Raw genomic sequence first — 13,526 nt, 5'->3', positions numbered from 1 at the left:
ACCTGATAGATTTAAGGGTGAGTGCAAAATCCTTCAACAAGTAATAAGCCTCTCCTTCATTCATCCTAAGCAAAACAACATTTTGAAAATTAATAACACAAAACATTAAAGAACATCTAATTTCATATTTAAATGTTGGATTTATTGATAGGCTACTTTGTCAAGATCTATTTCCCATAATCATTTCTGCCACAGACTCCCAGATATTGATTTAATCTATGGCAATGGTGATTACGAATTCAAGAAGTGAAATTTCACAACCATATATAATAAAAATACAAGGCTGGACATCTCAGGAGATAACCAAAATAGAAAAGTAAAACTCAGGAAAGTAAATTGGAACTAGAGACTCAAAAGAAACAGATGTATTATTTACTAATGTCATAGCTGCTTTATTCACAATGAGTCACTTTTTTTCAAAACAGTGCTCAACATCTTTGAAGATTGTCAGAATTTCTTAAGACCTTAATTCAGTAAAGATTGCTCAAAATTTTATGTAAAAAATAAATTGGTGGCTGGGTGCGGTAGCTCACGCCTAGAATCCCAGCACTTTGGGAGGCAGAGGGGGGCAGATCACAAGGTCAAGAGATTGAGATCATCCTGGCCAACATGGTGAAACTCCGACTCTCCTAAAAATACAAAAATTAGCCCGGTGTGGTGGTGTGCATCTGTAGTCCCAGTTAGTCCCAGTTACTTGGGAGGCTGAGGCAGGAGAATCACTTGAACCTGGGAGGCGGAGGATGCGGTAAGCCAAGATCACACCACTGTACTTCAGCCTAGTGACAGAGCGAGACTTCATCTCAAAAAAATAAATAGATTTCCTGCTTTGGTGTGACAGAAACCCCCGCCCCACAGCTGTGGTCCAAGTCAATTTCTTCATCCTAGGTAAATCCAAGAGTGTTTACTCCTGGTTACTATTTCTGAAAACGTTTTTCCTGCCACAGAACTAAAACAATTGTCATGTACTCAGTCCTATCTCTACTCTTCTCAAATGTTGGAGAGCAAGGCATTATTTGTTATTATGTATTCAGTTTTAAAATTTATATTAATGAATACATAGGATAGTAATAAATAAAAATATATCTAAGATCTAAGGGCATATGCAGATATTTATATCTTTAGAGTACAGCATTATGTCATGTGAGCTGGCCTAAGGGCCAAGATTTTGCTGGAAAACCACAAACAAAAATAATACTGAATTTGTTATTCTCTCTTGCCGTTAGTCTCCAAAAAAAAATCTTGTATATTTAGCATGATTTAAACTACACTTGAAACTGTAATGAGGATTCTTCCTTAAAATTCATTAAATTAATTCATTAGGGATGGAGATGGGGGGACAGAGAACATAGACAGGACATACCTGTTATCCTGGACTAATCCTAGCAAGGAGCCATGTTTGTAGAAATCCAGGGCATAGGCATTAAGCGACATTTTCCTTCCTCGGTTATCAAATCTCTGTGACAACAGCACTGGAGCCTGAGAGCGATTGACACCGATTGTGCCTAGAGTAACCTGAGAAAACACGATTCTTCTTCATGTATTATTCATGTATAAAGAAGGTTTATAATTTCTTATGTGGTGCTTTGTAGTTACATCGTTTAGTCACCATTTTTAAAGCCCATTCTTCGCTGTGAAGAAAGAGGGCGTCTTACCCACACATTGTAGTAGCACCATCCTAAGCAAGCCTGGAGAGAGGCTCAGCTCCACCGCATAAAGATTATTGCCTCCACAAAATACTGGTAACACTTTCAACCAACCACCCACTAGACTATAGACACACTCACTAGGAAAGAAAACCTAACATCATTTTATTCTCCTTATTGGTGGTGGAAATTTACTTGTAAACAGAGTATCAATCAGTTAGAGGCTTATACATTACAAGAAAATAATTCAACTGAACTCTAACAATCTTTGGAACCAAATTACCTAAATTTAAAAAAAAAAAAAGGAGGAAGAAGGAGGAGGACAAAAAGAAGGAAAGTGAAAACAAGAAGGCAAACATTTCCATGTCTGTTCTTTTTTTCCTCCCCACTTTTTAAAATGACTTTATTGAGATATAATACACGTAGTATAAAATTCACCCATTTAAAGTGTGCAAGTCAATTTTTTTAGTATATTCAGAGTTGTGCAACCATTGCCACGATCTAATTTTACAACACTTTTGTCCCCCTTAAAAGAAATCCTGTACTCACCAACAGTGCTGGCCTACTTCCCACTCTCTTCTCTGTCACCTCAGTCCTAGGCAACTGCTAATCTACTTTCTGTCTCTATATTTGTGTATTCTAAACATTTGATGTAAATGGAATGATTTATAGAATGTGTGGTTTTGTTTCTGGCTTCTTTCACTTAGCATAATGTTTTCAAGGTTCATCATGTTGCCACTTTTCTTTTCATCATAGTCACTTTTAATCATAATGTATTTATTTATAATCAGTAACACTGCATTTGATAATAAGCTATATTTATATTATAAATATAAATATATTATATTTATATTTATAATCAGTAATTGGCTGCATTTGATAATATATCTTATTATCAAATGTAGCCAATTACTGATTACAAATAAATAACTTATGGTCAATTTCTGTGACCACCAGTCTGTCTTGCTTCCTTCTTTGGGCTCTTCTTTCTGAAGTACATTCTGCGATATATCAGTTCTTTACTAAGAGTCTATTCGTGCAACATAGTCATTGTAAGTTTTAATATGTTTTTATTTTGCCTTCATTCTTTATGATTGCTTAGCTGGGCAGGGAATCCTGGCTTTTTCATTTCTTTTCTCCTAACATTTTGAACTTATAACTCCATTATCTTCCAGGCATCAATTATTGCTGATGAAGTGTTTGCTGTCTAATTGTTGTTTTTTGGTAGGTAATATTTCTTTTTTTAATGCACTTTAGGTTTTGGGGTACATGTGAAGAACACGCAAGATTGTTGCATAGGTACACACATGGTAGCGTGATTTGCATGTCTGTTTTTTTTTTTTTTTTGCAAACTGTACTGTACGGGATCAACAGAACTTTAGCATACTGTTAGTATGAGTGTAAATTGGCACAACTACTTTGTAAATGAGTTGTAGTCACTTGAAAAGTTTAATAATTGAATATTCTTATTCCTATCTGACTCAGAAAGTAATTTTAACCCAGAAAATCAATACCTAAGAGAAACTATTGCATATATGCACCAGACATCCATAGGAACCCTTTGTGTGATACCAAAGGCTGGAAAGAAACACAACCATTCAAAACAGGAGAATAGATCAAAAGGTTCTTTGATATTCACACTATAAAGTATTATTAAGTAGTAAAAGTAAAGGAGAGTTTGATGTTATAACAGGGATAAACTTTAAGGCATAGCATTGAACGTAAATAAAAGCGACTTCCAGGAGACTGAAGTAACTTACTTCACTTTTCATAAAATTCAAGCAAACAAATATAAAAAGGGATTTTCTAATATGTATTTTTTAAAAAGGAAAATGAAAAACACAAAATTTAGAAAGGTTGATGGCCTGGGGGAAGAGGGAGGCAAGAAAATTAAACGTGAGAAGAGCACACGTATCCTTAGTACATGCTGTCCATTTAGTTCAAGGCTTTATAGCATATCTATGTGCTATAAAAGTATGTATTTGTATGTATATTTAACGTTGTATTAAAATATAATAAATAATAAAAGCAAAACAATTTTAAGAGGTTATAACTTATTTTAGTAAAGTAAATTTGTATAAAGTGAGTTGGGTAAGGTAAATTATGTGAGGGAATATGAAAAAAAATGTGAGTTCAACAGAAAAATAACTGCAAATTTATAAATCCCTATAAAAAGTTTTTCTTGACTTGTTTTTAACTTAATGACTATGGGTGTAAAAACACTTTCTTGTTGATACTCCATTTTATACAATTAAAAGAATGATTCATTGGTTTCAGCATACCAACATTTATTTGAAACTAAAAACTATATCATTAGAAAGTATTTAAATTTAGGATAAAAATGTACGTCCTTATTTAAAATGCACAAGGGGTATATCATTTTCAAAGTTACTTTAAGTGATAGAGGACTATGATTTTGGAATAAAATAGAGTTGAGACACCAATATCAATTCATAATATCAAATGTAATAAAATGTTTTTTTCTCAAATTTTGTATTAAAATATAAATTAAATTTCAACAAGTTTCAACATTCATATGAATTATCCAGGATCTTGCAGATGTGTCTAGTTCTTTGCATTCCATTTTAGGCATCATGAATGCAAAATATAAGTAGTATTCACAGCATTTATAGCAGTGCAGTACTGAGAAAGCTTGAAGACAGTTTTATGTGCTACTTCCATAGCAAACCTGTGTCAATATTAGCAGAATCTTCAGTGATGGAAGAAAAGTAGTAGTGCCTGGAAACTCCTGAGTACAGTAGTGTCCTCAGGCCAGTTCTGAGAAAGTGAAATCACACTGGCTTCAAAAGCACCAATATCGGTCAATATGCCCAGATTTTTTTTTGCCTTTTTAATCAGGGAAATTTGAAGTTCTTTCTAAGCTGCCTAGCAATATAAATCAATTCTTTCTTAAACACCTTTTATTAATAAAACCCATTCTTCACTTACATGGTTTGGAGTTTCCAGTTGAAGCAAATCACCATCAAAGATTCCAGACAGACAAACAAATGGTGAGATTGCTACTCTTCCTTCCTTGCAGCTCATCAAATGAGATACAAGTTGGGAGTCTTCACATTCTTTACCTGTGAATTCTGACCGTAGTGGTTAGGAATAGATTAGTTTTGAACTCAGCAAAGCTGTCAAACCTCAGATACTTTCTCTAGACCATGTTACAATGGGAGCCATTGAACTTCATGTAGCCATTGAGCTTCAAGACTGAAATGTTTTATAAGTTATATCACATAAGGTGAGTAGCACAGCTTGGCACAGAATACATTAAATGCAAGTTGGTTATTAAAGTTTGTATCACTATTATAAAAGTTTGTATTACATTTTAGTTGCTTTAATCAATAAGAAATGAAAGACTAAATTTAAATTGCACTCATCAGAGAATTATAGTTATTACCTTTGTACTTTTTCTTACTGAACTCAGATTTGGCTTCAGAATCTTTTTTGACACCATGCAGCCACTATTAATACGTTTGGAAGTAGTGCATGAGAATAAAAAATATTTTTCATTTACATTCTTATAAATGTAAAATAGATCAGACATTCAAACTGGGCTCTAATTTGTAACTGAGGCAAAATATTCACAGACTCCAATCTCACCCCATCTGTGATGTTCACTTTTTCATGTCCATTTTCCCTTAGAAGGCTTCCATCTATTAGCTCATGAGAAGAGCAAATGCTAAGAGTGTTAACCATATGATAAACATTATTTTAAAATCTTCATATATAATAAATTGATCATTTAACACCCATCAAAACTAGGTAGATAATGTATTCCCTTTCTCATTTGTCTGTTCAGAAAACTAAAGCAGGAGTGTGGAGTCTCTCACTCAAGATCTCACAGCTAATAAGTCACAGCCAGAGTTTGGACCCAGGAAAGATGCTCAGAGTCTATGTTTATGAACACTAAGCATAGTTCCTCTCAAGACTAAGCAGAATTAGTCTCTAGTTTCTCTTCATCTCATAGATGATTTACTGTATTTTCCAGGCTTGACCCTGAAGCAACACTTAACAAGATGGTTATAAATGGCCCTACTTAGTTTCCTTCTCTTTTGCCCTTTTAATGTCTAATAAGCATAATTTTTTTTCTTTAGGAAGCAAGAGGAATCTCCTCAATTGAAGGCAGAATAATGGGGTTCCACTCTTCTTCGAGAATAAATTATGCTTAGGCAAGATTATTTATTCTTCAAATTTTTTCCACAATGGAGGTAAAATATACTTACTGATTTTTGACAATGGGAGTTGATACTCCTGATTCATATCAGCCAGTTTGGAAACAATTTGTAGGAAAGTGGAAAAGTCCTCCATAATTTTCCTGTTATATTCATCTAAGGCATCACTGAAATCCTCAGGGAGATCATCAAGGAACACCTAGAAGCCAAATAATTTTCCGAGAGATCTATTTATTTTCCTTCAAAACTGAATCTTTGGAAGAAAAAAGGTAAAGAACACAGCAATATAATTCTATAGTTATCTATTAATATTTATTCAATAATGTCATTGTTTTATTTTTCACTGGTAAAATTCAGGTAAATTCATCTTCTGTTTCTACTTGCAATTACGAAAACAAATACCTTACTCTTTACCCTTAAAAATATATTTTAACATACTGAATCAAAACCACTTTTAAATAGAAGCATGCCCTCAAATAGCATTAGACTTATAAATATTTCAAAGACTCTTAGTGACATATTTGAATAGCAAACAATGAGACAAAGTACATTTGCATGCCTAGAATAAATCTCACTTTGTTGTGAGGGTTTTTTAAACTCTCACTGGATTCATTTTGCTAATAATTTATTAAATTTTTTTACTCATATTCATGAAAGAGAAGTGTCTTAATATCCAAACCAGAAAATGACATAACAACAACAAAAAAAGAAAACTACAGACCAATATCTCTGAGGAACATAAATGCAAAAATCCTCAACAAAATATTAGCTAACAGAATCCAACAGCATATCAGAAAGATAATCCATCATGATCAAGTGGGTTTCATACTAGGGATGCAGGGATGGTTTAACATATGCAAGTCAATAAATGTGATACACCACATAAATAGAATTAAAAATCACATGATCATCTAAACAGATGCAGAGAAAGCATTTGACAAAATGCAGCATCTCTTTATGATTAAAACCCTCAGCAGAATTGACATGGAAGGGACATAACTTAAGGTAATAAAAGTCATCTATAACAAACTCACAGCCAACATTATACTTTACAGGGAAATGCTGAAAACATTCCCAGGGGAAATGCTTTCAAAAGCATTTTGAAAAAAACTTATTCAAAACGCTTCTAGAACTGATTGATGAATTCAGTTAAGTTTCAGGATACAATATTAATGTACACAAATCAGTAGCTGTGCCATATGCCAACAGTGACCAAGCCAAGAATCAAATCAAAAACTCAACCCCTTTTATAATAGCTGCAAAATAAATAAATAAATAAATAAATAAATAAATAAATAAAATACTTAGAAATATACCTAGCCAGGAGGTGAAAGACCTCTACAAGGGAAACTACAAAACACTGCTGAAAGGAATAATAGACATCACAAATTGAAACATGCTTATGTATGGGTAAAATCAATATTGTGAAAATGACCATACTGCCAATTGAAATTTATAAATTCAATGCTATCCCCATCAAGCTCCAATGACTTTCCTCACAGAATTGGAAAAAGACACCTTAAACTTCAAAATGAAGGAAAAAAAAGCCCACATAGCCAAAACAAAACTGAGCAAAAAGAACAAATCTGGAGACATCACATTACCTGACTTCAAACTATACTATACCATTACAGTCACCAAACCACAGGTACTGGCGGAAAAATAGACACATAGACCAATGGAACAGAATAAAAAACACAGAAATAAAGGCGAACACTTACCGCCAACTGATCATTGACAAAGCAAATGAAAACATAAAGTGGGGAAAGGACATCCTATTCAACAAATGGTGCTGGGATAGTTGGGCAAGCCACATGTAGCCGAATGAAACTGAATCCTATCTCTCACCTTATACAAAAATCAATACAAGATGGATCGAAGATTTAAATCTAAGACCCGAAAGCATAAAAATTCTAGAAGATAACATTGGAAAAATCCTTCTAGATATGGGCTTAGACAAAGCCTTCATGACCAAGAACCCAAAATAAAATGCAACCAAAAAAAGATAAATAGAGGGGAATTAATTAAATTAAAAACTGTCTGCACAGCAAAAGAATAATCAGCAGAGTAAACAGACAACCCACAGAGTGGGAGAAAATCTTTACAAACTATGCACCCAACAAAGGACCAAATACACAGAATCTACAAGGAACTCAAATTAGCAACAATAAAACAATCCCAACAAAAAGTGAGCTAAGGACATGAATAGACAATTCTCAAAAGAAAATATACAAATGGCCAACAAACGTATGAAAAAATGCTTAAAATGACTAATTATCATGGAAATGCAAATCAAAACCACAATGCAATGCCACCTTATTTCTGCAAGAATGGCCATAATCAAAAAACCAAAAAATGATAGATGTTAGCATGGATGTGGTGAAAAGGAAACGCTTTTATACTGCCGGTGAAATTGTAAAGTGGTAAAACCACCATGGAAAACAGTGTGGAGATTCCTTAACAAACTAAACGTAGATCTACCATTTGATCCAGCAATCCCACTACTGCGTACCTACCCAGAGGAAAATAAGTCTTTATACAAAAAAGATACTTGTACAGGCATGGTTACGGCAGCACAATTTGCAATTGTAAAAATATGGAGCCAGTCTAATTGCCCATCAATCAACCAGTGGATAAAGAAAATGTCTTACATATATATTATGGAATGCTACTCAGACATAAATAGAAATGAAATAATGGCATTCACAGCAACCTACATGGAGTTGGAGACCATTATTCTCAGTGAAGTAACTCAGGAATGGAAAACCAAACATTGTATGTTCTCATTTACATAAATGAGAGCTAAGCTCTGAGGACACAAAGGCATAAAAATGGTACAATGGACTTTGGGGACTCATGGGAAAAGGTGTGAGGGGTTGAGGGATAAAAGACTACACATTAGATGCAGTGTACACTGCTTGGATGATGGGTGCACCAAAATCTCAGAAACCACCACTAAAGAACTTACACATGTAACCAAACCAATTTTATCAAAATTGATAAAATCATTTTATCAATTTTGCCTCTCCTCCTATTTTCTTGAATGTATTAATCACACTTAAAGTCCTTATATGTTAACACTAACATCTGGATCATTTATGGAGCTACAATTATCAACCTCTTTTCTTCCTGCTTATTGGTCATGTGTTCATGCTTACTGCTTCCCAAAAAACTATTGAAATTTTTTAAAATCCCCCCAAAAATTCATATGTAGTCACCTGAAAAAGTATCTTTAATATAAATATAAAAAAGCAAATAGTATGTTTAATGATTCTAGTTATGTATAACCAAGTTTATATATGTGTATATCTGATAAATGTGTGTATTTGCATATAAAATATCTGAATCAACAACAACAAAATGTTGCACCATTGTCCACTAGTTTCTATTATTTTGATTAAAAAGAGATCTATCATTCTCATTATTGCTTCTTAGAAGGATATGTGTCACTTTATTTCTGTCCTAGGTGATTTATGATTTTCTCTTTGTGTTTTAAGCAGTTTTAGCTTAGTGTTTTTCTATATTTATTCTTCCTGAAGTTGACTAGGGTTTTAGAACTATGGTGAGCTATCTTTTATCAGCTTTGGAAAATTCCCAGCTATTATCTTTTTGATAATATCTTTGGCCATTTTTCTCCATCTTCTTTTTCTGGGACTCCCATTATATATACATTAAACTTTTTCAGTATGATTCATGTTTCTTAGGCTGTTTGATTTTTTAAATTTATTTTATCTCTGTGCTATACTTTGGATGCCTTCTATTATGCTGTCAATTTACTGATCATAACTTCTGAAATGTATATTCTGAAAGTGAGATATTGTATTTTCAGTTCTAGACTGTCCATTTAGTTTTACACATTCTAATTATCTAGTAAAACTATCCATCCTTTTACCAATTTTTGACTCTCTTCTTATTTTCTTGAACATAATAATCATACTTAAAGTCCTTATATGCTAACACTAATGTCTGAATCATATATGGATCTACAATCATCAGTCTCTTTTCTTCCTGCTTATTGGTCATATGTTCATGCTTGCTCACCTTTTTAGGTTTTGGTTTTGGTTTTGCACCAGAAATTGTTTTCAAAGGGCTTTACAGGCTTTAGATGTTATCTGTCACCAGAGTGAATGCCCCCATTTTCATGTTTAGCCAACAGAGTGAAAGTATGATCACCTCAGCTCAAGTACAGACTGTAGTGGGTATTGTTTTACAGTATTAATAAGCCTCATTCTATATCTGCTTTGTCGTTCTTTCTAGGTGATGACTTTCTTGGGATTTTGAGAATGAGGCTAGTTGGTCTTAGTCTTCTCAAATACAAAAAACTACTGAAGATCCACCTCTTTCCTGTAGACTTCCTAAACTGCTGTTTAATTTTCCAGTCCTAGATGGCTTCGAAAATGTCTTGAAGGGGATACAAACCTATCCATGAAGACAGACCCAGATTATTTTCTCTAGTAAGTTTTTATTTAATATATGGGACTTTAGAAATTATTATCTAATTTTTTCTTTTTCTTAGAAATGGGGTGTCCCTATGTTCCCCAGGTTGGCCTCAAACTCCTGGGCTCAAGCAATCCTCCCACCTCTTACACCCAAAGTGCTGGGATTACAGGCAGAAGTCACCATGTCTGGCCTATTTTTCAGTCATTTGGTGTAGCACTCCAACATTTCATGCAGATCTGTCTGTTACCCAGAAAAGAGTATTTTTATCATGATCTTTCTTTCAAAATAGAGATACTGAATTTTATAAGTTAAATATAAATTTGTTTAAACAGAACAATTAAATAATTGCTTCAAAAATGTACGGGTGGTGAAAAGTGTGAAGATGATAGGTTAGACCATGTGTTCACTGCTCTAGAGGACATTCTATGAGAGCACAGACTTGTAATCCAACATTGTGGGATTAGAAGATATATATTAACTTTTTGTTTTGTTCTGTAGCAGCTTCTCACTAAGGTTATGTAGTATAAACCAGCATATCCCATTTTATTCTAGGGAAGTATAATAGTAATAGTATTTGATGTCGATTTGATGGTAGAGAATCGTAACCAAAGAAAACGTTGCATGTTACAAATAAAATTGAAAAAGTACTTCTCTGTTTTTTGGTCTCTGCGAGTCAAGGAATGATTTCTTAGATAACTATTCTATTATTTTCTCAGAGAAGATGTTACAATTCACAACATATACTTCCCTTCCATAGTCCTACCTAAGGTAAAAGGATCCTAAAGGAACAGTATATTTGGTGATAAAGATAGTTGTTTCACTTAAATGTATAATTAGCAAATATTTTCTTTAGTCACCTGATGTTATAATTTGATACAATCAGATAAAAACATGAGTAAAATGTTGATCGTGTTTTTTCACAAAGACTTGAACTTTTTGGTAGCTTTACAGAGGGAGACATGAATTACAGATTAAATATCACACTGATTACAGAAAGAACAAATTATTCTGAAAAATGAACTGTCCTTTGAGTTGCAATTTTACTGATGCTGAGTCATTTTAGGTAAGATCTATTTAGTGATTTTACATTACTAAATTTTATCAGAATCATACATTTTACCTTTGACTGATAAAACTCATATTTAGCATCTTGGAACTTTGGTGGAAAATATCTTCTTCCAAAGAGATGTGCCAATACTAACACTAGATTTTCCATAACGTCTTGAGAAAAATGTTTTGAGCCTATAGAAAACAAAATATCTCTTTGTAAATATAAAAGCATATAATTCTAGTTTTTTCATGTTTAAATGGAATGTCATATTACATTTAATTTCATGGAAACTAAAAATGTATGACAAATACAGCAATTGAAGAGTTACTATGTATCTGCTAACAGTTTTTATCTGTGCCTTCTTTTCCGTTCTTGTTACCTATGCCGTATAATTTGGATCCTAATCATCCCACACAGATTGCCTTATTTCCTTGCCTAGATTTTCCTCCCTTCGGTCTATCTTAGTGATTTTAAGAATACCATACAGATCTAGTGTTTAAACGTAAAAATCAAAGATTTTAAACAAAAATGTATTAAATAAAATGTATTTTAAAATTTACTTAATGTGGGTAAAATTTTGGTATTTTTAGGGGAAGATATGATTCTAAATTAAACTATTAACATAATAGCTGCTATTTAGATATACTATATAATAATAGTCAAAGAAAATATGATTGGAAGAAAATATTCACAAATATTAACAGTCATTAACTGTGGATAGTGTAATTATGAGTAATTTTTTATTTTTAACTTAATGCTTTCCTATATCCTTTTACTATGATGATCACATATTGTATTTAATTAGAAGAAAATATTTTCTGAAAAGTGTATATTAGTTAATATGTTATTAATCCTGGAGGCAAGGAATCACGGAAGTTAATACTTTGGAGGCATTAAATAGGTGTCATAAAATATAGCTGACTATCCTATGATATGTATGAGTAGATACTTATTTTGTCAATTGAAGATCTATAAATAATCTACATATTAATTGTGTTTTCTTTATGAAAAATATTCCTGCCGTGTTGGCTTTCTACAAATCTGTTGTTATTTTTGTACTCTGTCTCTCTGTAGATATATAAAATCTCAAGCTTACCTTTCCTGGTTGGCTGACAGAGATCATGGAAAAGGCCACTTACGAGAAAACTGACAAAAACAAGATTCGAAGGTTCATGATAATGCAAATGTGATACAAGTCCAGCAAACCCCATAGGATTACCTTCTTGATCTAAATAGCCCTAAGGAACAAAAAGCAATTTATTAGTTTGAGTCAACTCACCACATAATTAATAAGTAACTTAGTAAGTACCAGTTTAAAATAGTATTTAGTGCCAATATAAGAAATATTTGTAACTATTACCTGGCCCAACTTTTATAATTATACCATTTATAAGTAATATCAGTCATTGGATAGAACCTTCTAAAAGCTACAATTAGTTCAGCATGGTAAGAAATCTAGATAGTAACAATGATATTTCCCCACAAAAAAGTGTAGTTAATACATACCTCTTTCACCAGTAACTGCAAAGAAAACAAGAAGTAAAGTTTTAACATGTCCATGGCTCTTGGTTGCTTGAAGGACAGCAATGAATGCTTTAGCACTGATAGCACCTTTAAAGAAAAGAGTACTTTCAGACACACAACTTTAAGTGTTAAGAAATATATTTGAAAATGATAATAAAGGATAGATCAATGTCTCTTATACCACACAGATATTATAAATGTATCAGATAAAATTCAATGTATTTGTTTTATAGTGTTACATGGCAAATCCTTTTTTTAACAAAATAGAGCACACACACAGAATTGTCAGAAATGAAAATACTGCTAAACAGTCTGATTATAAAAGCCATTCCAGCTGTAGAGCTTATAGCTTTTAAATTGTTCTAGAAGAAAAAAGATATGTTATCCCGTGTTCCGCAGTATTGTTGCAAAAATATGTAACCAGGTTGATTTCAACCAATGTTATAAAAATATTGCTTGTTTTCCAGTGTAAAACTGCATTAAAGTACATGTATCTTTCAACTTCCACTAAAATGTCTATGAAATTTAAAAAAAAAAAATCCCAGCATCACCAAAATTGAACTTATTAGGCCTGAGGGTTATAGAACCTAGAGAAAGTCTCTACTTATTATAAGACTAGTGGATAAGGAAAAAGGAAGGAGGGAGGGAGGGAGGGAGAGAGCGGGGGGGAGGAAAGAGGGAAGGAAG

General features: G+C 32.9%; 1 protein-coding gene across 7 annotated transcripts in view; it reads right to left on the bottom strand.

The window, feature by feature from the left end:
* The window catches only part of LOC108288585 (probable ATP-dependent RNA helicase DDX60), a 271,788-nt gene that overhangs the window by 4,322 nt on the left and 253,940 nt on the right, over positions 1 to 13,526 (bottom strand). For all 7 annotated transcript variants that reach the window (XM_017507564.2, XM_017507562.2, XM_017507565.2 and 4 more), the window contains 7 exons: positions 12,822 to 12,926; positions 12,412 to 12,553; positions 11,385 to 11,506; positions 5,876 to 6,023; positions 4,593 to 4,735; positions 1,361 to 1,512; positions 3 to 65 (listed from right to left, as the gene is read on the bottom strand). In XM_017507564.2, coding sequence (XP_017363053.1) covers positions 3 to 65; positions 1,361 to 1,512; positions 4,593 to 4,735; positions 5,876 to 6,023; positions 11,385 to 11,506; positions 12,412 to 12,553; positions 12,822 to 12,926 — 875 coding nt within the window. The remainder of the gene's footprint in view (positions 1 to 2; positions 66 to 1,360; positions 1,513 to 4,592; positions 4,736 to 5,875; positions 6,024 to 11,384; positions 11,507 to 12,411; positions 12,554 to 12,821; positions 12,927 to 13,526) is intronic.

The sequence above is a fragment of the Cebus imitator genome, unplaced genomic scaffold (genome assembly GCF_001604975.1).
Source record: "Cebus imitator isolate Cc_AM_T3 unplaced genomic scaffold, Cebus_imitator-1.0 Scaffold378, whole genome shotgun sequence".
Taxonomy (NCBI): Eukaryota; Metazoa; Chordata; class Mammalia; order Primates; family Cebidae; genus Cebus; species Cebus imitator.
This window is presented reverse-complemented; position numbering and strand designations above follow the sequence as displayed.